We start from the raw sequence: 23,219 nt of genomic DNA, 5'->3' as shown, positions 1-23,219 counted from the left end.
TACCTTAAAGCCCTCGTCTTGGGGCCTGACGTTGAGAGGCACCTAATTCATGCTTGTTGAATGAATGAGTGAAGAGTAGGAAAATGTCCAATCGCAGCAGGCCTCAGCATTTCGTACCGACAAGCGTCAAAGTACAGGGGGAAACTGCCCTTGTGGTATGGGAGCAGGCCAGGAAGCCGGGACAGATCCTGAAAGAGCAATGTGGGGAGGTCCCACTCAGTCCACTGCATGAACGTAGGTGGACAAAGAGCTATATATTTATTTGCACAAAAAAGAAAGCTGGGCGAAAACACGTTAACCTCTTGCATCACGTCTGGGAAAGATGTGAGGGAACCCATAATGTCAAGGCCAAGGGAACCTGGAAGGCGTGCTTGGGGACGTAAGTCAAAGCCATGAGAGCGGCGTGTCTTACACTCCTACAGGAGCGAGGTACTAACCTCTACTCCGCAGAGAAACAATTTCAGAGCTTGAGGTGACTCTTGGCGGCTGGGCGCCACCGTCCTAGGACTTCCTTCCTCCTTTCATATGTCTCTTCTGTTGAAGCTCTACCAGGAAAAGGAGGACGTTGTCTCAATCTTTTCTTGAAACTTAGATCTTTTCAGTGGCGCGGGTGAGGAATAGCAATTAGGGGACAGGTGCGGGACTTGGATACGCCCCATTATTTCTGAAAAAGGGTTACCCTGTGCTTGACTGATGACCTCTTGCTCCTAAAGAATGAGTGAATTTGGATGTTTGAGGGGCAGTCTTGGTGCTCATCACTCATGCTAAGTCCGAGAGCATTACGGAGCAACTACTGCCTACTGTCCGCACCAGCACCGTTCACTCAGCCCCGGGTTTTACGTTTTCAGATCTTGACTATTGGGAAATCTGTGATTCCCAAGAGGAGTACATTTTTCTCCGACATATCTGTGTTCATCATGTGAGAGTTTGGTGGTTAACACAACTGGGGGCAACGCTTGTCAGGTTGGTTGCCTTAGGTATCGCTTTGCATCTTATGACTTGGAAATGTAGCCTGACCTCCGTGCTGACACCGCAGAACTGTGAAGGATGACAGCGGCAGTAGGTGGTTCCGAGGCCTGATATGAGTTGATTGTGTGATTTGCCTTAATGAGGGGCCGGCCTGGGGTAAGAAGTATGTGCGGGAGAGCTCCGGCTATTACCATTCTGGATTAGTGGGTGTGTGTGTCCCCCTAGGACTGGCTAAAGAAACAGGATAGAAAGAGCTGAATAAAATAAACCCTGCAACTTTATGGCCCGTTCCTCTAACACTTGGGAGTTCTTTTTCAGGTGAGAAGGAAAATTGTCTTTTATTTTGTTCCCGACTCTGTTTCTCTCTCTTCAGTCTTGTCGCCTAGTCTTCTCTAGGTCTGTTCTTTTGGCTAAGTCTCCACCTTAAGTTGATATGATTTAACTGTAACAGAGCCCCCCACCCCCACAATGGTTTTTTTCCTCTCCCTACCTAACGACAACATCAACATTTTATTTTTGGTTAAAAACCTACAGTTACATTCAAGCGGCTTCCATATTCCCACCAGTGTGGACAGCACCTTAATGTTTATAAGACGTAAAACTTGATCTGATACGTGAGGATTTCTAGGATCGGAAACAATTATCTAAAGCTACTGTACATTTATTTACTTTATGTTTTTTTTTCAGTCTGTTGCCCTTTAACGTTGCTTTGGATTGATTTTTATGCTCTTTTAACAGGTGTATTTTCTTATACAAAAGAGTCAAGAAATTATTTTCCAACGTAAAGCAAAAGTTTTTACCTATATAACCAGAAAACAGAACTCGAAACGCACTGTGTGTGCAACTCTAATTAACGATACCTACGCATCTCTTCTTTCACTTGAGTGACATCCCAAGCAAAATCTCCAAATGTGCTTTTATTCTTTTCCACCTGCAGGGATCGATGCTCTTAGATTTGGATCAAAGTATATGATAGTTCAGATCACTCTCTCTGTTTCTTTTTTTTTTATTTCTTTTTTTCCCCCCTACAGTTTATTGCTTTTGCTTCTTTATTCTTCATCCTGGTTTCAATCACAACATTTTGCCTGGAGACACACGAAGCTTTCAATATTGTTAAAAACAAGACAGAACCAGTCATCAATGGCACGAGTGTTGTTCTGCAATACGAAATCGAAACGGATCCTGCCTTGACGTATGTAGAAGGAGTGTGTGTGGTGTGGTTTACTTTTGAATTTTTAGTCCGTATCATTTTTTCCCCTAATAAACTTGAATTCATCAAAAATCTCTTGAATATCATTGACTTTGTGGCCATCCTACCCTTCTACTTAGAGGTGGGACTCAGTGGGCTGTCATCCAAAGCTGCTAAAGACGTACTTGGCTTCCTCAGGGTGGTAAGGTTCGTGAGGATCCTGAGAATCTTCAAGCTCACCCGCCATTTTGTAGGTCTGAGGGTGCTTGGACACACTCTTCGAGCCAGTACTAATGAGTTTTTGCTGCTGATAATCTTCCTGGCTCTAGGAGTTTTGATATTTGCTACCATGATCTACTATGCCGAGAGAGTAGGAGCTCAACCTAACGACCCTTCAGCTAGCGAGCACACGCAATTTAAAAACATTCCAATTGGCTTCTGGTGGGCTGTGGTGACCATGACCACCTTGGGCTACGGGGATATGTACCCCCAAACGTGGTCGGGGATGCTGGTGGGAGCCCTGTGTGCCCTGGCTGGGGTGCTGACGATAGCCATGCCTGTGCCGGTCATCGTCAACAACTTTGGAATGTACTACTCCTTGGCTATGGCGAAGCAGAAACTTCCAAGGAAGAGAAAGAAGCACATCCCTCCCGCCCCCCAGGCAAGCTCGCCTACCTTTTGCAAGACAGAATTAAACATGGCCTGCAACAGCACACAGGGTGACCCCTGTCTGGGCAAGGACAACCGGCTTCTGGAACATAACAGATCAGGTAAGGCACAACTTCAGGTGCATGCCACCGAACACCTCATAGACCAGTACGTCCCTCAGGGAGGAGGCGACCATTCTCATTGTCTGCAAACATTTCTGAGTTTTCGGTTCTATCTCTTCACGATCCATGTGCTCGTGTCAGGCGTGGAGACAGCTGGATCGTAGCTTCTCTGGGTGGATTCCAAGTAGAGGCCTGCACAGCCCGTCTATAGAGTTTTCCTGCTTTAGTGGGAATGCCCTTTGCTGATGGTGCCAATATTTTCTTTTGCCTGTTTGTTGCTTTTGTGCCGATGTTTCTTTGTTCCCCTGCACGATGTGATGGTACGATAACTGGCCATTTTCCATCTTTCGTTCTCAAAATGTTGATTTCCTCGTCGTTTGGCTTGGTGTGTTCGTCTCAGTTTTATCCCTGCCACGGGGAGCCATGCATCTCACCCGAATTCACAGGAAGCAGTTACTCAACAACAACGGGTGCTTGTATTTCAATAGCCTGAGCACCAAAAAGGTGGGGTATGCAAGACAGCCTTTCTGACAACGAAAGCCCTCCCTAGGAATATTCTAGAGGGTTGATTACATTTTCGCCATTGTTAACCTAGATGGGAGATTCAGTATAATCCCTTTAGATTGGGTAAGATGCTTCGTGATATAATAAATTCACCCTTATTCTGAAGGTAGATGATCTGCTTTGTCTAGTCAGTGGCAAAGCTGAAATTCCCTGCGGATTTCCCTCTGAATGCACGAGGCATTGCTCTCTGTTTCCCTCCCAAACTGAGTTTTGGGCGATTTATGCTAAATCCCTACTCCTCTCCATTGCCGTAGATAATTCAGAGGACATTGCCTATAAACTTTCATTTCGCCAAGAGGATAGTCAGGAATGTGCTCGCTCTTGTGTCCGGTACTGATGAAATAATTCTGTATATTAAACAATTTGATCACCGTTCAGCCCACTCTGAAAACTGAAGATCTATTTATATAACCATGACTTAGATATATTTAATCTTTCTCTTGTAGAACGATGATTTACGATAATCCCCTATGAATACTTTTGGCATAATTTAGAAATAACCACCAATTACACAAGGCAAGCAAAAAAAAAAAAAAAAACCCAAAACCAAAACAAAAAAAAAAAACAAACAAAAAACAAAACAAAACAAAAAAACAAACAAAAAAACCAAAAACCAAAAACCAAAACAAAACAAAACAAAAAAAAAACAAACAACAACAATAAAAAACAAACAAAAAAAAAACCAAAAAAGGCAGGTAACCTCTACATATGTTCCTTCATGAGCTTTCAGAGGTTTAAGGAAGGTGAATGGGGGAAACATACGGCCAGAACTAAAATGCTTCGTACAGATGTCCTTCATAAAGATCCTAATGCTCACTTAGTGTATTGTTCTGCAAATTCTGAATTTGCAGTGTATCTGAATGTATCTGAAAACCCTCAGGCCAAGCAGGACTTCCCAGAAGGTGGGGCGTAGCCGGTGCTGCTGGTCTCAGCAGACTGTTCTCGGGGTGCTTGTGCCGAGTCCTTGTGAAGGGCACGGACCAAGAGCACGCTCTCAGCCTGGTAAACACAATAAGCGAGCACCTAGGCCAAGAGGACGCAGGCATCTTTGGCAAGCACATACGGGCAAGCAGTTGTTTCAAGGGCATTTGGAGAAGTTGATCTTATTCCATCGTGATGCTCAGAAACACTTTTTTTTTTTTCCGCTTCAAATGGAGAACCTGGACACAAAAGTGAGCTTTGGGATTATTTTTTATTAAAATTCTAGCAAATATTAAAAGCATGTGTCAGCTCCAAAGACCAACAGGTGCCTGGGAGATTTCCCTTAAATAGGCTCCACTTTTTTTTTAAGATTTTATTTATTTATTCATAAGAGACAGAGAGAGAGGCAGAGACACAAGCAGAGGGAGAAGCAGGCCCCATGCAGGGAGCCCGACGCGGGACTCGATCCCGGGTCTCCAGGATCACGCCCTAGGCTGAAGGCGGTGCTAAACCGCTGGGCCACCCGAGCTGCCCTAGGCTCCACTTTTAAAGATTCTAATTCACAATAACTAGATGGCACATCAAAAAAACCGTAAGATATCAATGCGTCTGTTACTTCATTATCACACCCCCATGTGAATAATTCTGCAGAAGTTCATTTTCTAGTGGAATCTAAACATGGAATTCACATTCCCCAAAGAACACTTCCCTCCTTTTCAATACGTTTTCCATTTTGCTCCGTGTAAATTTTTGTAACGAGTGATGAAAACCCTTTCTCTTATCGTGATGTGATGACTGTGTTCTTGTATCTGGAGTGCGCGTACTCTGGACCTTCAGTGTAAACTCTCTGTACTGTCTCATTTCCTCATCCATCACTGTCTGTCAATGGGCATGGTGCTGTGACCAGTGTTATCAGGTGACGACAGTACAGGAAGTGAGCCGCCATTATCACCCCCAGAAAGGCTCCCCATCAGACGCTCTAGTACCAGAGACAAAAACGGAAGAGGGGAAACATGTTTTCTACTGACGACAGGTGATTACACGTGTGCTTCTGACGGAGGGATCAGGAAAGGTAGGCGTGTGTTTCATCAGATCCTAACAGGTGACTTAGAGATTAAGTGTTGCGAATATACCGAGTGATGCAAATGCTCTGTGGTCGCTTCCTAGGAAAGGCTGCACGCGCTCCCTTGCATTCCTCGTCGCCTCTTCTCTCATTATTGGCATTAAAGCACGTGTCATAACCGCCTCTCCGGTAGTAGCTTGGTCGCTCCATATGAAAGGCATTTCACTCTTCCTTTTTTCCTTTATATGTTTGGCTTCCATTTGTCTATGGGAAGAACTGTAACGGGTGTTCAGAAATTAGGTCATTCACCTAATTAACATAATTAACAGTCTTCAAAAGTCATATTTTTTAACTACAGGTAACGAAACTCACTAATTGACCCTATGCATATCACTAATTGACTCTATGCACTCACTCTATGCATATATTTGATAAGTAATTGATAGAACGAGAAGCTTTTTTCTTTTTTTTTTATCCCCCCCCCCAAAGAAAGGCGTTAGCCACACTATGAGTAAGTCCCCCGTCCAGCATGTGGGCGGTTTTGGCTGTGACTTACCTGAGTTGGGAAGCCGGAGAGGCCCTGAATCGTGGGCCTTGCAGAGTCGCACACCCCGTCACTGCTCACGGACCCAGAAAACCTGCTACAGGATTCCTTTTTGAGACAAGAGTAATAGTGTTAAGTCCATTACTACCTCCGACCCCCACTAACCTGTGCCTGACACACAGAAGACACTCAGTAAATACTTGTTGAGTGAATACATTCTGTGGGCTGGCATCCTGGTTCGGAAGCCCATCGACGCTCCAACCCGCCCCGAGCTCCCAGGCTTCTAGATTACGCCACGGTCATGCCTGTGCCCCAGGTGCTGCTTTTTTGTCTCTGTTTTGCGTGAACTTTACGAGGCCCCGGGACAATGGGACCTTTTTGTCCCCCCCTTAAGAAACGGTCCTGTGACGTCTATCAGGCACCCTTGTCCCAGGGCTGATGCCTCGTTGTCGCTTCCCACTCTGACGATCCCAGTGGCTTCTGGCCCTGGTGCTTTCTCTGCTCATTGACCGACCAGAGCTCTAGGGCCTGGGGATGCAAGGGACTGAGTGTTCATGCAAAGCCACCCCAAAGCTTTCACACCGGCACAACTGCCTTTTAGGAACACTCTGTGCTTCTCTGCTATTCATTGTGGGTTCTCTCTATTGAACGCTTTAACATTTTAAGCCTTAAGTATTTATTTTGTGATGTCTTCTCTCTTTGAAACATCCCATTGCCCATTCTGTGCTTCTCTCTCACTGCTCCTGAACATTTTGTGTTGTCTGTCCTGTCTCACACCCCTGAGTCTCTAAAGAGGAGAGAGACTCGCCTTTTATTTCCTCAGTACGTAATGTTTTAAATGCCCCGCTTCGCTTCGATCACTTCCATTCCTCTGCATCTATTATTTGCACCAAAATGTATTTCAGTGATCTGAATAGGCTTAATCGATTTGTTTGCTAATTTTATGTATTTTTAATGCATTTAAATATTAAGAGCTAGAACAATTTTTAAAATGTTTTACGAAGCGTTCATGTCCTATCATAGTACTTGAGCGAGATATATATACATACATTAAATAATGATCGTAGCATGTGACTAATGATTTCTTGTACAGAACATATTTTTAACTACATTATCTTTACTCACTATATGTATATATATGCATATGTATATATGTATTTCTGTGTAGTATGTGGTTACATTGACATATATTTTTGAGCTTCACCTTAAAACGTATCACATGCAGTATTTATACTAACTGTTGCATGTTTAAGAACTTAGCTAAAATTTGTTCCTTCCACTGTTAGACGATACTATGAATTCTAAACTGTCAAAGGATATAAGAAAAAAGTACTTCGCAAATTATAGAGCACTGTGAATTATAGAGATTTTGTATATTTATAGAATTTTATATCATAGAGAATTTTTCTGTAAAATGGCAACGTTTCATGAGCAAAGCAATTAATGAGATATTTAGTTTGTATGGAAAAGTTATACATGAAATGTTATTTTACAAATGTAAAATTCTCTTTATCAATAAGCGTATCCTTGAAAATTCATCCATGGGCTTTTATTCTTTGTCATTTCTCACCATAATCAACTTCCTTGTTAATTTTTGCTTAGTTTTTTTTATACCTTGTGCTTCCCCCCACCACCACCACCCCGAGGCCTCATAGCATTTTGGGTTAACCTCACTTAATTTTTTTAGTGTGTTGTCTTGTTATATTTATCAGGAATCCATTCATTTCTTCTTTTGATCTTTTCTATGGAGATTATAGATCTCTCCTCTTATTCTTATTCAGACATTTATTTCCTATAGGATCCCTTTTTTATCTTTCAAGTTGGCATCTCTACTGATTTGATTTTTAGAGTTCTAAAGAAAGATGAAAAGAAATTGCCAGATTCCCACTGAATTCTTTTTCTACCAACATGTATGAGTATAGTTGGTCCTACATTAAGAAAATTTATGGATTCCCTATGAGAGTGAACTCCCAGCATTTAGGACCTATGTTTTTATTTATGCAGAAGTTTTTACAAAATCATCTTTCATACACAAAAACATACCCATTGATAGTACACGGAGAAGCAGTTTCAATATCACCCCAAACAAGCACATGCTCTTAAGAACCATATAAAATGCACACTATGTATTTAGATGCCAATTCCAACTCGGTTCAACATTGTTAATTCTCATGAATTATATTTTTAACCATTCCACTCAATAAAAGTCTGCTTAAGCAAAAACCTTATCAAATTTTCTAGCACAAATCAACCTGCAAAATAAAAACTATATATATATTTAAAAGAATAACTCATAATTTTACTAATTAAATACTTGTTATTAAATTAGAAGGGAGTCTTTTCAAATGAACACTGAAATTATAGTTTCTAAAAGTAAAAGAACTTGTAAACAGAATGGATAATTTTTCTGTAGAAACCTGTATTTCAGGAAAATAACTGAACATTTAGAACGGCAACCAAGATTTACATATACCTAGTGTAATTAATAGAAACCTGCCAAGCAAATCTTTACCTTTCTGGAGGTCCTGGAGGGAACTTGGAGGTTGTGTAAATTTTTATAGGGATGAATGATTTATAAGCTTCACAACCTCTTTGGTTCATGCATATTCACCATTTTGCTTTTAATCAAACCAAATCAATGTTTATAGTGTAGTTTGCATTTTTAGATTACATGGCCAACTAGGATGAACTATTCTTCCTATAAGTCCCCAAGTCATATTGCCAATCACTTTACGGAAGAGCCGTAACAACTAGCTCTCCAGGCGCATGGAGGTCCCTATGTAAGGATAAATTATCTGCAATTCTTTATTAATAATTTAAGACATCCTCTTATTAAGTTTCCCATCATCCACTGGAGTAGGATGAAATAGCTCTCACCTCCCATGTTCTGTCTCTCCGCATGCTAACAAAGCACATGGGCAGATAATTCTCTCGCTAGCAGAAATTGTGTCCTGGGCACGTACCATAGTTAACGGGTGGCACAAATTCCCACCAGCGAAAGCTCAGAGAAGACATGCAGTGTGCGGAGAGCTCACAGGTGAGAGCAGGGAGGGTTGTACCCACGCGGGGCAGCTCCACCCTGCAGGGAGCAGGTGCTGCAGTCCTCGCCCAGGCTGCTCCTGGGCCCTTAAGAGATCACGGGATCACTAGCTCACCCAGTGTGTCCTGCTCTGGGAAACAGAGTCAGGAAAGGGGGTCGTTGGGAGGAGCACGGGGAAGCAGCAGAGGCCCACTCTCCTTCCTGCGTGGCCATCACGCCCCTGAGGGCTGAGCAGCGGGGTGAGCCCTGGGTCACGGGGCGACAAAGTCCATCAGGTTGTCTGTCCTTGCCCCGCGTTGACTGCCCAACAGCCAAGGGTCTCACCTTGCTCTGCGGCACGTTTTCCAGTGGGCCGGTGTGAACGTTGACCTCCTGCCTGCTTGTCCATTGTTGTCCTGCTTGTACGACCGGTCACGTCAGGCTGTACTGCGTGCTACCCGCCCCGTCCACCCGCCCCTGACCTTTTCTAGTAAGTAGCAGGTGCACGACCCTTCCAGAGGGGCCTGGAGGAAAAACGCTGGGTGAAAGCTTGGGAGGCAGATCTCCTGTTCTGTTCCACGACTGTCACGCATCCATGACTAGGATGCGACATAATACAACGACAAAGTGAATCGAGATCAAATGGCTCTCGGTTCCCGGCAGCAGAGCTGACTGCAAACCTCCTGTAACCAAGTTCAGACCGTTACATGCTGAAAGTATAAGGCAACTTCTATTTCATTTGTTTTCTTTTATTTTCCTTTCCTATTTTTTTTAATCCAAGGAACTAAAATTAGGCATTCATCCCGCATCACCTAGATAATGGCATCCAATGCCATTATTTAAGAATCATCCATTTAGCCGTATAAAGCTGGAAGACTAAATATGCTAAGAAAAAAAAATAACGCTGTCTTCTTGGAGTTAATCATGCTTGCTAGCTTAGTAAATAATAAAAAAATGAAAAGAAAAAACAGCCCATTTGTTTTTCAGAAGCATAATGTAAATATATTAGCCAAATATATTACGTTAGCTGATTAGCTTAGTAAATAATAAAAAATGGAAAGAAAAAACAGCCCATTTGTTTTTCAGAAGCATATTCTGAAATGTAAAAATATTAGCCAAATTTATATCTTACTTAACTTGCTTTGCCTAATTCTTTAAAGATTTCTAGTATTCCATATGCCAAAATCACATCAATGCAAAGTATAATTTGGGAAAGAATACATTTTGAAGTATTGCAACTATAATTTGCGATAGCTCATTTAATCTTTTTGGAAATGACAGCTCTAGTGAGCTTTATTTTTTTTTTTAAGTTACAAATGGTCTCAATATCGAATTCTTTGTTAAAAAAAAAATTCTTCCTTGAACTCGAAATAGCACTTTTGATTATCCTGCATGGTACTGTTTGTCTGTGTCTGTTTTCTGGTTGGATTCAACTGATGTCTGTGCATTTTTTCATGAAAGGATATGAAAAATCCCGAAGCTTAAACAACATAGCGGGCTTGGCAGGCAATGCTCTGAGGCTGTCTCCAGTCACATCACCCTACAACTCTCCTTGTCCTCTAAGGCGCTCCCGATCTCCCATCCCATCTATTTTGTAAACCAAGCTGCAGCAGTCGGCTAAGTTGTATGGATTCACGTGCTGGTTACCCCTCCTCGAAGAGAATTAAAAGTAGAGTCACTCCAGGCTCCATTAGACACAGTTTAAATCCTGCATGACACTGCTATTTGAAGTCAGACGCCACTCGGGTAGCTAACACATCTCACCCCGGCTTACAGATCTCCTACAGTAGTGCTACTCCTCCACCTTAATGACCCCGGTCTCCTTTCGCAATAAGATGACCGTCGGGGTCACACCGGCCAACACCGACACATAAACCTGTCTTCAGGGAGATACATTTAACCGTGTGCTTCCAAATGCCCATCACGTCATTGGACCTTCGTTTCTCGGGACCCTAAACCATTCGGAAGACATTTGGGATCCTATCTTGATCGCACACCACATGACCTTGCTCAGCTCATCTGCACGGACCGCCTTGTCTCCATCGCCCGAGAGCCAGGTCACAGAGCCCGGGGACGTGGATGGCTCAGGATCCATGTCCATGCACCCACCATCCTGCTGACACGCAAGCCCTGGTCCACTGTCCTGCGTGTGGGATTGTGGGGCGGGCAGGGCCAGTTTCTCCTTGGCATCTTTTTCGTTTCTTTTCTTTTTTCTTTCTCCCTAATTCTTTGAAAGAAATATTTGCTTTAATAATGTCTTGATTTACTTTTCTTCAAAAATGCTGTACTGGCGTTCTGGATGTTTGCGCCCAGATAACTGCCAAGAGGTTGTTACTGGTCACACGCGCTGAGGCCAGATCTCTCAAGGGCTCGGGGAGGGCAGGACACAGGACGGAAAGGGAACTGCCAGCCAGGCCTGCACGGTGTCACTGCAGACCCCGCTTGGCACTACACTACTATATATATACATACATATATATGTATGTATATATATATATATACATACATATATATGTATGTATATATATATATATATATATATATATATATATATAATCATTATTTTTTAATCCCGGATTTGTCATACTTTTCAGAGGGAAAGTGCCAACTATCACCCAAAGCTCTCATGTCTTTTTCCTTTTACCCCCTTTCTTTATTTCGATCGATTGGTTTTTGTGCAAACATCAAAGATCATCATGGTTCGCAGGAGGCTCCCATCCCGACCCGCAGGACCGGTCAGATTTTCAGGCAGCGTCTGAGCGGCGGCCCATCCTGTACGTTGTCTGTGTGTCCGTCCTACTGTCTGTCCCACTGCACGCAGCCGACCTCATGGGGCGCAGAAAGGCCTCGACAAGACGCTCATGACTTTGACCCGGGTCCTGCCCCCCCTCGTCCCGTCCCCCTCTCTGCTGCGCACACGGGCGAGGCGGTGTAGACGAGGTGGGGGCGCGGGAGCCCCCGGGTGAGCAGCACCGAGGCCGCAGTGCCGTGACCCGGCCCGCTGCAGGGTGGGCCCTGCCACCGCGTGCACCCCTCCTGCACCCTGGGTCCCTGCAACCCCCACAGCCCCCCCCCGCTGCACCCTGCGGCCCTGTGACCCCCGTGACCCCTGCGGAGCCTGCTGCACCCTGTGGCCCCCGCAGCACCCGTGACCCCTGCTGCACCCTGGGTCCCTGCAACCCCCACGGCCCCCTGCTGCAGCCTGCGGCCCCTCGGCTCCTGTGACCTCCACGAACCCTGTGACCCCTGCGGCCCCTGCTGCACCCTGCGGCTCCCATGACCCCCGCGACCCCGGCGACCTCAGTGACACCTGCGGTCCTTGCGACTCCAGGGCCCCCCGCAACCTCCGGGGTCCCCGCTGCACCCTGGACCCCCGCAACACCCGTGACCCCCCAGGCCTTCGAGGCCCCTGCAGCCCTCCCGACCCCCGTGACCCCTGCGATCCCCGCGCACCCCGGCCCCCCAGCCCCCTCCGGCCGCCCTCACCGCGCCCCCCGCCCACCCCGCGGGGACCCGGGCACGAGGAGGTGACCCCGCGACCCCCCGGGCTGCAGAGCGACGTTGCGCGCGGGGCGGGGCATGAGGGGCAGGGGGCCGCGGCGGCTCCGGGGGCAGGTCCCCGAGGCTACGGCGCGCCCAGTCCAGCGGCCAGGCGCCCTCCCCGCCCGGCCCGGCCCGGCCCCGCCCTGACGTCTCACGAGGGCGGCGTGACGTCACACGAGGAGCGCTGGCGACGCTGGGCGCGGGGGCGAGGGGAGGAGCCGAGTGTGCGCGCTGCTGCCGTTGGCCGCGGTGCTGTGCAGAGTCCACCGGTGGCCCCGGTGCTGTGCAGAGTCTACCGTTGGCTGCCTTGCTGTGCAGAATCTACCGTGGACTTCTGACTACCGGGAAACGGCCAGGGGGTCACCTGGACCCAGGACCCACCTCTGCTGCTGAAGGTGCCCTGACGCCCTCGGGTGCGCTGGGAGACCCCCGGGTCTTGGCTGTGGGCGGAAACCTTGGACAGGAGCTACAGCTGGGACTCCGTGGGTGCCCACCCCCCCCGGACATCGCGGTGTGCTGCACACGGGCCAGGAGCCGAGGAACAGCTGTGAACACCAACACGCGTGCACGGCCGGGCTTCGGGCCCACAGTCAGGCCGCAGGGACCCGAGGGCACGACCACCACGCAGGGCCCACATGCAGGCCAGGCTGCAGGGACCCGAGGGCATGACCACCGTGCAAGGGCCACACACACACCAAGGCCGGAGGACCTGAGGGCACAACCGCCCACACGCGTGCAGGGCCCACACCTACTCCCAGGCTGCAGGGAGTGGAGGGCACGACTGCTAACACCAGTGCAGGGCTCAGGCTCACACCCAGGCGGCAGGGACCTGAGGGCACGACCACCCACATGCGTGCGGGGCCCAGGCCCAAGCCTAGGTTGCAGGGACCCAAGGGCACGACCACCGTGCAGGGCCCAGGCCCATGCCAAGGTGGGGGGACCAGTCCCGGACCACCGTCTGCAGCTCCGAGGAGGCCCCGGGGCTGCAGGGACTGTGCCCAGGGTCACGTGGCCGTGACATCAGCAGCCACAGGTGTCTCCACTCCCCTGACTTGTCCAGCCTTAGATCCACGAGCATCCACTGTGTCATTTCTTTTTGTACAAGCCACTTATGTGATCAGCTTGTCTTTGTGGTGAAGTTTTCAGTGCCTACTTACCAGAACTAAGCTATTTGCAGTCGCGTATTCGTGGAGTGCCAGAAATTCATTACGACTTAAAAAAAAAAAAAACACAACTGGCCAACATCATTCACGGTTTGGGTCTTGTTGTTACCTCAATATAAATATTACAGAAGATAAAATTCTGGTGATGAGAGTATTTTTTTATGAAATGATCAAGGAGTAATGTCAGTATATAGTAGAGTATTAATCAAATTATATCCTAAAATGTATATTTTGCATAAAAGATATTCTTTAACCGATTATTATTATTTTTTGTGCGTGTGAGTTTTGTGGCAAACGAAGCTTGTACGTGTCTCTGAAATCGCTGTAGTCAAAACTGTAAGAATTCTTCATCTCGCTTAACCAATGTTTGCAGAGCCAGTCCGTTCCCCAGGATTCCGAATACACCATATGGCCCAGTTAGGAACCCCTGTGTCGTGGGCCTTTTGTGGACACCTCGAGGTGCATGCACGGCCTTGGGTACAACAGGGAGACATGTAACTCGCTCAACTGAAGAATAAAAGGCAACTAAGCTGGGGACAAACTTGGATCCTGTCTGGTCACATTATTCACGCTCCTTTCTTGGCTTTCCTCTTGGTTGTGGGGTTTTCACCAGGCTATACTCTTTGTATATCCCCTGGTGTCCTGGTGCCCAAGCAGCGGTCACACACAACACGGGGGCCCTGGGCTCCAAGGGCTGACACACGCAGCTCTCACTCTCCTTCGGGTCTTGGCCATGTAACCAGTGATTCCTAGGGGCGCCCACGGCCTGGATTTGCCCCATGGCCCTGACACCCAAAACTATGAGTCACGATGTCCCCCAGCATCTGTTGGGCACTTGATGACTCATGCTGGATTTTCACTTACGCCATCCGACCTAGTCTGCACCGCAGCCCTGGGAGTGACTGTGCTCGGCTGCCCGCTTACTGATGGGGGGTTAGGGATCAGGGAGGCCGAGCTGTTTGCGTAAATGGTTGCTGCAGATCCTCCTCCCCCCCTTGTTTCTCAGGGTCAGACCATTACCGTGTCTTGCTGCAGGTGTATGGCCTGCTGGAGGTCGGGTGTGCGCCCCTCTGGGGCAGCAGGCTGAACGGAGCTAACACGCCCTCGTCTTGGGGGCTCTGCACTGGGGGGACCCATCAGGATTCAGGAAAGTGTAGACCGAGAAGGAGAAGCGAGGTTGGCAGATCCCGCGCTGCCCTCCCCTGCCCCCCATGGCTCAAATCGCCCTGCGCTGCTGAGTGTCTGCTGAGCAGCTGAGTCCCTAAAGGGGGCACGCCTAGATGCCACCCCCGGTGTCAGAATATGAGGGCTGCTGTAAAGAGGAAAAATGCACAAGAAGGGGGAAAGAATGCATTTTATTTTATTTTATTTATTTTATTTTATTTTATTTTATTTTATTTTATTTTATTTTATATTTTATTTTATTTTATTTTATTATTTTATTTATTTGTGTAAGATTTTATTTATTTATTCATGAGAGACACACAGAGAGAGGGAGAGACACAGGCAGAGGGAGAAGCAGGCCCCACGCAGGGAGCCCCATGCAGAATTCGATCCCGGGACCCCGGGGTCACGCCCTGGGTCAAAGGCAGATGCTTAACCACTGAGCCACCCAGGGATCCCAAGAATGCATTTTAATGCGTGATAATTACCATCAGAGTTTGATTAAAAAAATCAAGACTCAATTGTCGTGAATGAAAAGGGAAGGTACTCATTTTCATCTTTGAAATAAATAAAAAGCAGGCTAATGGAATGGCAATAGTGAACTTCTCCCGGAGAGAGACAATGAATATGTTCGAAGGCAATATTATAAAAGCGGGGACTCTGGAGGATTTATAACGTGTTGGGAGACATTTAGAGCTAAATGAATCTATTAAAATATTGAAATCCCTAGCCATTTATGATGATTAAAATATGCGGCTTAAAATTTTCCCTTACCGACAAAAACTGTCTCCCTTCCAATTGCCCCTGCCAAAATCCAATTAATTGATTAAATTCGTGAACATTATTAAACTATAGATATATATTAATTTTCTTTTTTTTTACTATATTAATTTTCTCTACCATAGATTCGGTATCATTAATTTTTTAAATAAATTTATTTTATATTGGTGTTCAATTTGCTAACATATAGAATAACACCCAGTGCTCATCCCGTCAAGTGCCCACCTCAGTGCCCATCAGGTATCATTAATATTGATCCTAAATTTAGTAATTTCCTGTTCTCCCCTAAACTAACTGTTTCAAAGATATATTTTTCATTATTGTCTAAAAATTAAATAATTTTATCGAATAACTATGACTTGATTTTTTTTATCATACTGTCATTCAAAGTGATGAACCAGTGAATATGCATTATTTTTAATCTAAATTGAATTTGCCAACATATATCATAACACCCGGTGCTCATCCTGTCAGGTGCCCGTCACCCAGTGACCCCATCCCCCGACCCAATTCCCCTTCCACAACCCTTTGTTTCCCAGAGTCAGGAGTCTCTCATGACTTGTCTCCTCTCATTTTCCCCACTCAGTTCCCTCCTTTCCCTTACATGCACTTTTAAAAAGGCTTATTTATTTGAGAGCGAGTGCATGTGCCTGGGAGTGGGGTAGGGGCTCGCGGAGAGGGAGAGTGAGTGCCTAGCAGGCCCCACGCTGTGCACCAGCCTGATGGATCCGGCGCTCAGTCCCGCGACCCCAGGCCGTGACCCGAGCAGAAACCAGGAGTCAGGGGCTTCAGAGAGAGTCACCCAGGGCCCTGAATATGCACCGGAACAGCAAGACCTTCCAAGGCTACGGCCACCTCATCTAGATCCCACATACACTGATGCCAACTGTATTAGGAAGAAGAGATTCGTGCCGAGAGCAGCTGTAGGTCCACAGTAACTGAGGGAGGAGTGGACAGGCCTCCCCTTTCCCTCTGGCCCCACACAGGGGCACCGTCCGTGTCGGCCACGACCTTCGTGAACCTACGAGGACATGTCACTGTGACCCAAGGCCCAGGGCGCACAGGAGGCTCCTCTTGGCGGTGTAGGCCCTGCACATGTTGGTAAGTGGATGGCAACACGCAGCCACATCTGCAGCATCGCGAGGAGGCATCCACGGCCTGCGACCCCGCTCATCCCGCCTCCCCCGACGGTGGCAGCCACCGACCCTTCCTGCCTCTGCAGGCTGGCTCCCCTGGGGTGTCAGGTGCCAGCCTCGCTCGGGTCACTGGGGCTCCCCGGCCTCTTCCTTTTGGTGCTAACTCCCAAGCCGCTTCCTGAACGTCCTGCAGTTGGTCGCCTGCTAAAAGACACCTTGGCTGCTTCCAAGTCTTGACACGCACAAATAAAGCTGCTGCACACACTGGGTGAGGCTATTGTGTGGACACAGGTCTGTGCTTCGTTGGCTAAACACCGAGAGCATGCTCCCGGGTGGCGGGTGGGTCCCCCGGGTCACACTCACGGTTTCATTCGGTCCCTCTTCCGTGGGCAGCAAAAGCATGGCCCTAACCCACCTTCCCGAGGCCGTCCCAGGGAACCCCCAGGTCACTTACACATCTGCAGTTTCGTTTCCAGCTGTAAATATGTTGCCGATTATTCACCAGCAGGTTCTTTCTCTTTAAAAATATGATATGTTTGGGCAGCCCTGGTGGATCAGCGGTTTAGCACCTGCCTTGGGCCCAGGGCGTGACCCTGGGGTCCCGGGATCGAGTCTCACGTCGGCTCATGACCTGATCCCACTACTGCAAGGTCACGACCTGAGCTGAAACCCAGTCGGACAATCAACCTACTGAGCCACTCAAGTGCCCCAGACAGCAAATAACTGCTATGGAGCCACATCCGGCTCCTTGCATGGAGCCTGCTTCTCCCTCTGCCTGGGTCTCTGCCTCTCTCTCTGTGTCTCTATGTCTCTCATGAATAAATGAATAAAAATAAAAAAATAAATAAAAATACAATCTTTTTTTTAAAAAATGAAACACAAGAAAAGCTTCTATAAAAGAAAAAAAAAAAAAAAAACAGGGATCCCTGGGTGGCGCAGCAGTTTGGCGCCTGCCTTTGGCCCAGGGCACGATCCCGGAGACCCGGGATCGAATCCCACGTCGGGCTCCCGGTGCATGGAGCCTGCTTCTCCCTCTGCCTGTGTCTCTGCCTCTCTCTCTCTCTCTGTGACTATCATAAATAAATAAAAAAAAATAAAAATAAATAAAAAAATAAAAAGAAAAGAAAAACAAAACAAAACAGCCATAATGCCATAATTTTCTACTCCATAACCCAAATTGTTTCATTTTGTCGATTTGCCTTTTCCCCCCCCTTTTGTTAAGCTCATTTTATGATTTTAGCACAGCGTGTGAGTGTGGGCATCTATGTGTGTATCTGGCCTATCATTTCGGTCCTGCTTCAGTCTGGCCCGTTACTTTTCCGGCCTCAGCTCACACTTGCTCATGCACGATGCTCAGGGAAGCACCTGGGTCTCACGGTGACCACGGCACCTCCCGTCCACAGAGCGGGTCCTTCCCAGGCTCTGCACCAGAAAAACTGTTGGTACCCTTTAAAAATACACGAGGCTGTGCTCAGTTCTAAACCTTTAGAAATTATCCCTGGGGATGAGGCCTAGGCATATATATGATTTTTAAAATATGCAAATATATTATTAACAAACAACAGAACAAACACCCCACAGGTGTTTCTCCCATCTGACATGGACTAACGTACGATAGAGATTGGAAATTACTATAAAGGAATAGGGTTTTTTCCTAAATAAATATTTTGCACGTAGGTATATTGTTTTCGCAATTAGAATGTAAAAAGAATGCATAGTATCCCATTAGGTTAATGTTCTCTATATATTCATTTCCCTCAGCTATGCAGGATTTCTATTTCTTTTTCCTGTTTTCTATTATAAATCAAGAAGCATTGACCATTTTGTGTAGATACATTTTTATTTTAATTTTTGACAGGGAAGGTTTTTCAAAAATTATTCCCCAAATGGCATTATTGGCTTAAAGAGTATGGAAAAATTCTTAAGACCGTACTTTAAGAGCTACTTTCCCCATAGTCATATTATGTTACATGTCATCAACGACCAGTGAAAGTGACATTATCAGGATAATTTTCTTAGCTGTACTACAATTTTAAAAAATATTATTTTTCTCAGAGTAAGTTTATGTGTGTGATTAAATTAGCATGAGTTGAAGGATTTTATAAATTTTATTAATATCATGTCTCTGCTTTCCTCAATTTAGCTAGTCATTATCAGCAGGCTAGCTAAGTATCCTTATCAGGAAATCCTGTTTTTCATTTTGTGAGCCAGATTTCAAATTTGGAATCAAATTTGATGTATTATTGTTTGTACAATAGTGTGCATGTATGGTAAACCTGTAGAACTTACATCTTCATTTTTCAATACATTTCTCATAGTAAAAAAATGAGATAAGGACATTCCATGTAACTCAAAATCAAGTAACTCTTTAAAGGGGAAATAAATTTTCCTATAAGCTCAGGAGAGTTGTTCCAGCACATGATTTAAATACTTTGGAATGAAGTGAAATATTCATATTTTTATTAAGAGTAAATAGTGACATGAAATGGCTAAAAATAAGCACCATATGAAAAGGATTCTTAATTTATTTTGAATGTGGCAGTCCCTGAAACCTTTCTTTAACCAGTGGTCTCAGATTACATAAAACCAATTCTTTCTTAATGGCCCAAAGGAGCTATAATTTGCGGATCGAAACCAAACCAAACCAAACCAAAGGCTTGAAACCAAATTCATTGCAAAAAATTAAGCAGGAAGTCAGTCCCTAAGGAATCACTGCAAATATATATATGTATATATATTATATTTATAAATATATTATAAAATATATATTTTTATATTTATAAATTATATATATATATATATATTTTTTTTTTTTTCCTCAAGAGCTCACAGGTGTCAGTAACTTGGCTTCTCTGGAAACAAGGGCACTCGTTTAAATGCTCTCCATGGTCTTCCCTCCTGTTGCACTGGCTGTTCCTTCTCACTTTGGGTGCTGGCAGGAAGCTTAAGAAAATTATAGAAATTCTGGAAGGATGGCTGGTAGAAATGTCCAGAATCTAAGATAATAATGATTAAAAAACCTACTCATACACAGAGCTGAATATACAGGAAGGAACAGCATGAGATGAAGTAGCAAAGACTGAATATTGCCTCAACCAAGGTCTTTTAGTGTGAAATAGTAAAAAGACAAGTCAAAGATAAAGAAATGATTCTATGATTCTGCTTCATAAACCATGTTAGAATAAGTCTGTCACAAAAGAGCCAGGGGTTCTTTTCAACGGAGATCTTGAAAGGTTTGCATTGCATAACAAGGAGTCAGAAAAGACTGGCGATTTTTACATTCCCCAGCACAGAATGAAGTTAGTAACTTTCTCTTAGATGCCTTGTTTCATTTTATTCTTTCAGTTTTGACAAAAAAAAAAATTCTTCCTTTACATTAATATTAAGGTTAAATGTTTTCAGAGTCAACTAATGACTGTCAAAATGCAAAATACTCCTGGCTTTATTTTGTTTTTATTTGCATAAAATATATTTGCACAGGCTTTTGGTCTGATTTATTGCAAGAGCAAAATATAATGATGAAATACTACTGAGAACATACCGCTTTTTGATGTGCAACTTCTTAATGACACAGATGAGATTCCTAGGGCAAATATCATTATAAGGTTTCTTTTCCAATATCAAAATTGTTAAGGTTTAGATCTCTCTACTTATGTTTCTGGAACCAATAATTCTATGCAGAAAAGCCATTACATTAAGTGTTAAAATATTAAGGTGGAAGAAGACAATTTGCCTTCAATCACAGCTTTCCTTGGTCCCGAATGCCCATGAATTGACATGTAGTTTATTGGACACCTAGAAAAGGACACAGAATTAACACTTAGAAAGCATTCTCTGACATACGTGGTCCACTAGAGAGCCATGTCCCATCAAATATGTTTTTTTTCCTCATGTTTAGATATCAGGCTACATATTAACCAAAAACTACTGAATCACCCACTGGCAGCTATGACCAAGATGCCTTAACATTCTCCTCCACTTGACTAAACTTTAGACTTATTTTTTTCTTGACCAGAGGCCCCTTTTCTTAGAGCATTTACTTTAGCAAAATTGATGTTGTAAATTCTTTCTCTGTCCCTTGAAAGTATAAATTTTCTTCCAGCACTTGTCAGTTACAACCCAAGAATGTCTTTCTCAGGTGCCAGGGAGCCATTCCCTTAAAACATAACCATGAGGACAGGACCCTATCCACCAGTGTCTGTGGGAGGACAGGAGCCTAACTTCCATGAATGCCCAACCCCACTGACCGACCTCCCCCCAAATGTCCTCCAGTAGTTTTCCTCTCTCTCACCCCAGTGCCTAAAACTCTCCTGCTTGTGTTTTAACAGAGTTGAAGTCTAGCTCTCTTCCTTATTGCAGTCGTCTTGAGTCCTATTGCAATAATCTTCACCTTCCTTGCCTGTTTAGCTGACACGATTGGTTTTTGACAGTTCCTCAGTAGATAGTATGAAGTTGTGAATCACAATAAAACAACTTGGAGGACTTACAGGAGACGGGAAGGCGTGGGGGAGGAATTCCAGTCACTCTGTGACTTAACTGTAATTTTGAAATAGATCTTTAGAAGATTTTCATAATATCATAAATATTATTTAAAAATTATTTAAAAATTATTAAAACTAAGTTGCTTGCTTTCCTTTCTTGAAACAATTAAGTCCCCTCTTTCTCAGGTGGTTAAATTGACCGGGGGTGGGGGAGGCTATAAATCAATTGATAAAGTGGCTGCCATTCAACTCTTCTCATTTTACTGTCAAGGAACATGATGAGATGAATGAGTTAGACTCGTTCCTTCTCTGGACACTGACCCTTGGGTTGCCCCCGGCAGGCATTCATCACCCCATTTCCATGCCTGACATAATATTACTGGGCTCACAGAAGAATTTTAACATGCGTTTTCGAAAATTGAACTGTTACTTAGACTGATTTTCCTGAAATTCATATCTTCCCCTGTTCTCCCCTCGTTATTCATCTATCAGTGTCAGAATAAAACACAAAATCTCAAGCTTGCCATTTAAGACATTTTATCATCTGGCTCCTTTTACCTGCCAAGGAGTCAGCTATTGGTTCTTTTTATTTAGTTCCTTTGTTCAGTATTCAGAGTCTCACAAGGTGTCTGGGATACAGTAGACACCGTGTTAATCATTGTCCCTGGATCCCTTGCTGTCCTGCCTCATTCACTGGCCTGGACCTTCTCAGACACTGACACCAGTCTAGGTCTAACGTCAATTTGCCACAGACTCTGCAGTCATAGTATTTTAAACCTTTTATATATTTCTTTCATCATTTCAACAGCAAATGCCAGAGTTAATTCCCAGGACCAGAAATTCAGTTGACAGATCTCCTCTGGGGCCCCATCCCCAGAATCTGCACAAGTAATGAGGTCCCATTGTGCTGTGATAAACCCAGTAAAGATAGATCTCCTTGACCTATGGTGAAGAAAATGGGGTTTAGAGGCAAAGTAAATTTGAGTTGGAATCTTGTTCTTATCCTTTACTAGCTATAAGTCTTCCGACAAGTAATTTAAACACTAAATTTTATAGAAAGTTGTCAACTGGTAAGGATACCTACATCATAATTTTGTCATGAGTCCTAATGAGAAGATGCATATAATATGCCTAGTACACTTTTGTGTACAAAGATCCAGCTCTAAATATGAACTTCTATTATGATTATGATTATATTTTCATTGATTTTTTCTACAAATTGTGTGGCAGCTTGTGATTTTTTTTGTTCTCTAGTATTGATTTTTCTTTGTGGTAGATCTTATTGAACAAAATGTTGGCAACAGTTTCTAAACCCATTTCCAATTGCCTTTAAAGATAATGAAATCTTCCTTTCATATTTATCTGAGCATCAACATGAAAAGACTTTCAAAGGATTTTCTTATTTACAGACTCTCTCCAGAGATCAAGGTACTTACATTTTATAAAGATAAATAAAAATTAGTAGCATATCTTTGGTAATTTACAGGTTCAATGTGACTGGAATTTTTTAAAGATTTTATTTATTTGAAAGAAAGAGAACATGAGCTGGAGGAGGGGCCAAGAGAGGGAGAAGTAGACTCCTTGACAAGCAAGAAGCCTGATGCATCTCAATCCCAGGACCCTGGATCATGATCTGAGCTGAAGGCAGATGCTTAACTGATTGAGCCACCCAGGTGCCCATGACTAGAAATTTTTAGCACAATTCCTGAAGTATATAAAAATATATATTATTTCTATTCTATCCTGCAGAATAGGCTAAAGAGATTCCAAGATTACCGCAGGGTCACACTACTAGGACCCAAAGTTAACTATAATCTTTGTGGTATCGATATACCCCGAGTCTATTGAGGACTCTTCAGAAAATTACCAAGTTCCCAAAAGTGCCTCATCTAGTTCTTTCACATTAGGAGTAG

General features: G+C 44.6%; 1 protein-coding gene across 3 annotated transcripts in view; it reads left to right on the top strand.

Annotated features, from left to right (window-relative positions):
• The window catches only part of KCNC2 (potassium voltage-gated channel subfamily C member 2), a 175,287-nt gene extending 163,817 nt beyond the window's left edge, over window positions 1-11,470 (top strand). For 2 of the 3 annotated variants that reach the window (XM_055328685.1, XM_055328684.1), the window contains exons 3-5: window positions 2,001-2,928; window positions 5,321-5,485; window positions 10,501-11,470. In XM_055328685.1, coding sequence (XP_055184660.1) covers window positions 2,001-2,928; window positions 5,321-5,485; window positions 10,501-10,637 — 1,230 coding nt within the window. In that variant the 3' untranslated portion in view covers window positions 10,638-11,470. Of the gene's footprint in view, window positions 1-2,000; window positions 2,929-3,328; window positions 3,433-5,320; window positions 5,486-10,500 lie in introns of all 3 variants that reach the window. The other variant, XM_055328686.1, reaches the window with a different exon arrangement.
• The last annotated feature ends 11,749 nt before the right edge of the window (window positions 11,471-23,219 follow it).

Source organism: Nyctereutes procyonoides, unplaced genomic scaffold (assembly GCF_905146905.1).
Source record: "Nyctereutes procyonoides isolate TBG_1078 unplaced genomic scaffold, NYPRO_anot_genome, whole genome shotgun sequence".
NCBI classification, from domain to species: Eukaryota; Metazoa; Chordata; class Mammalia; order Carnivora; family Canidae; genus Nyctereutes; species Nyctereutes procyonoides.
Note: the sequence above shows the minus strand (reverse complement) of the source record. Positions and strands in the feature narration are given on the sequence as shown.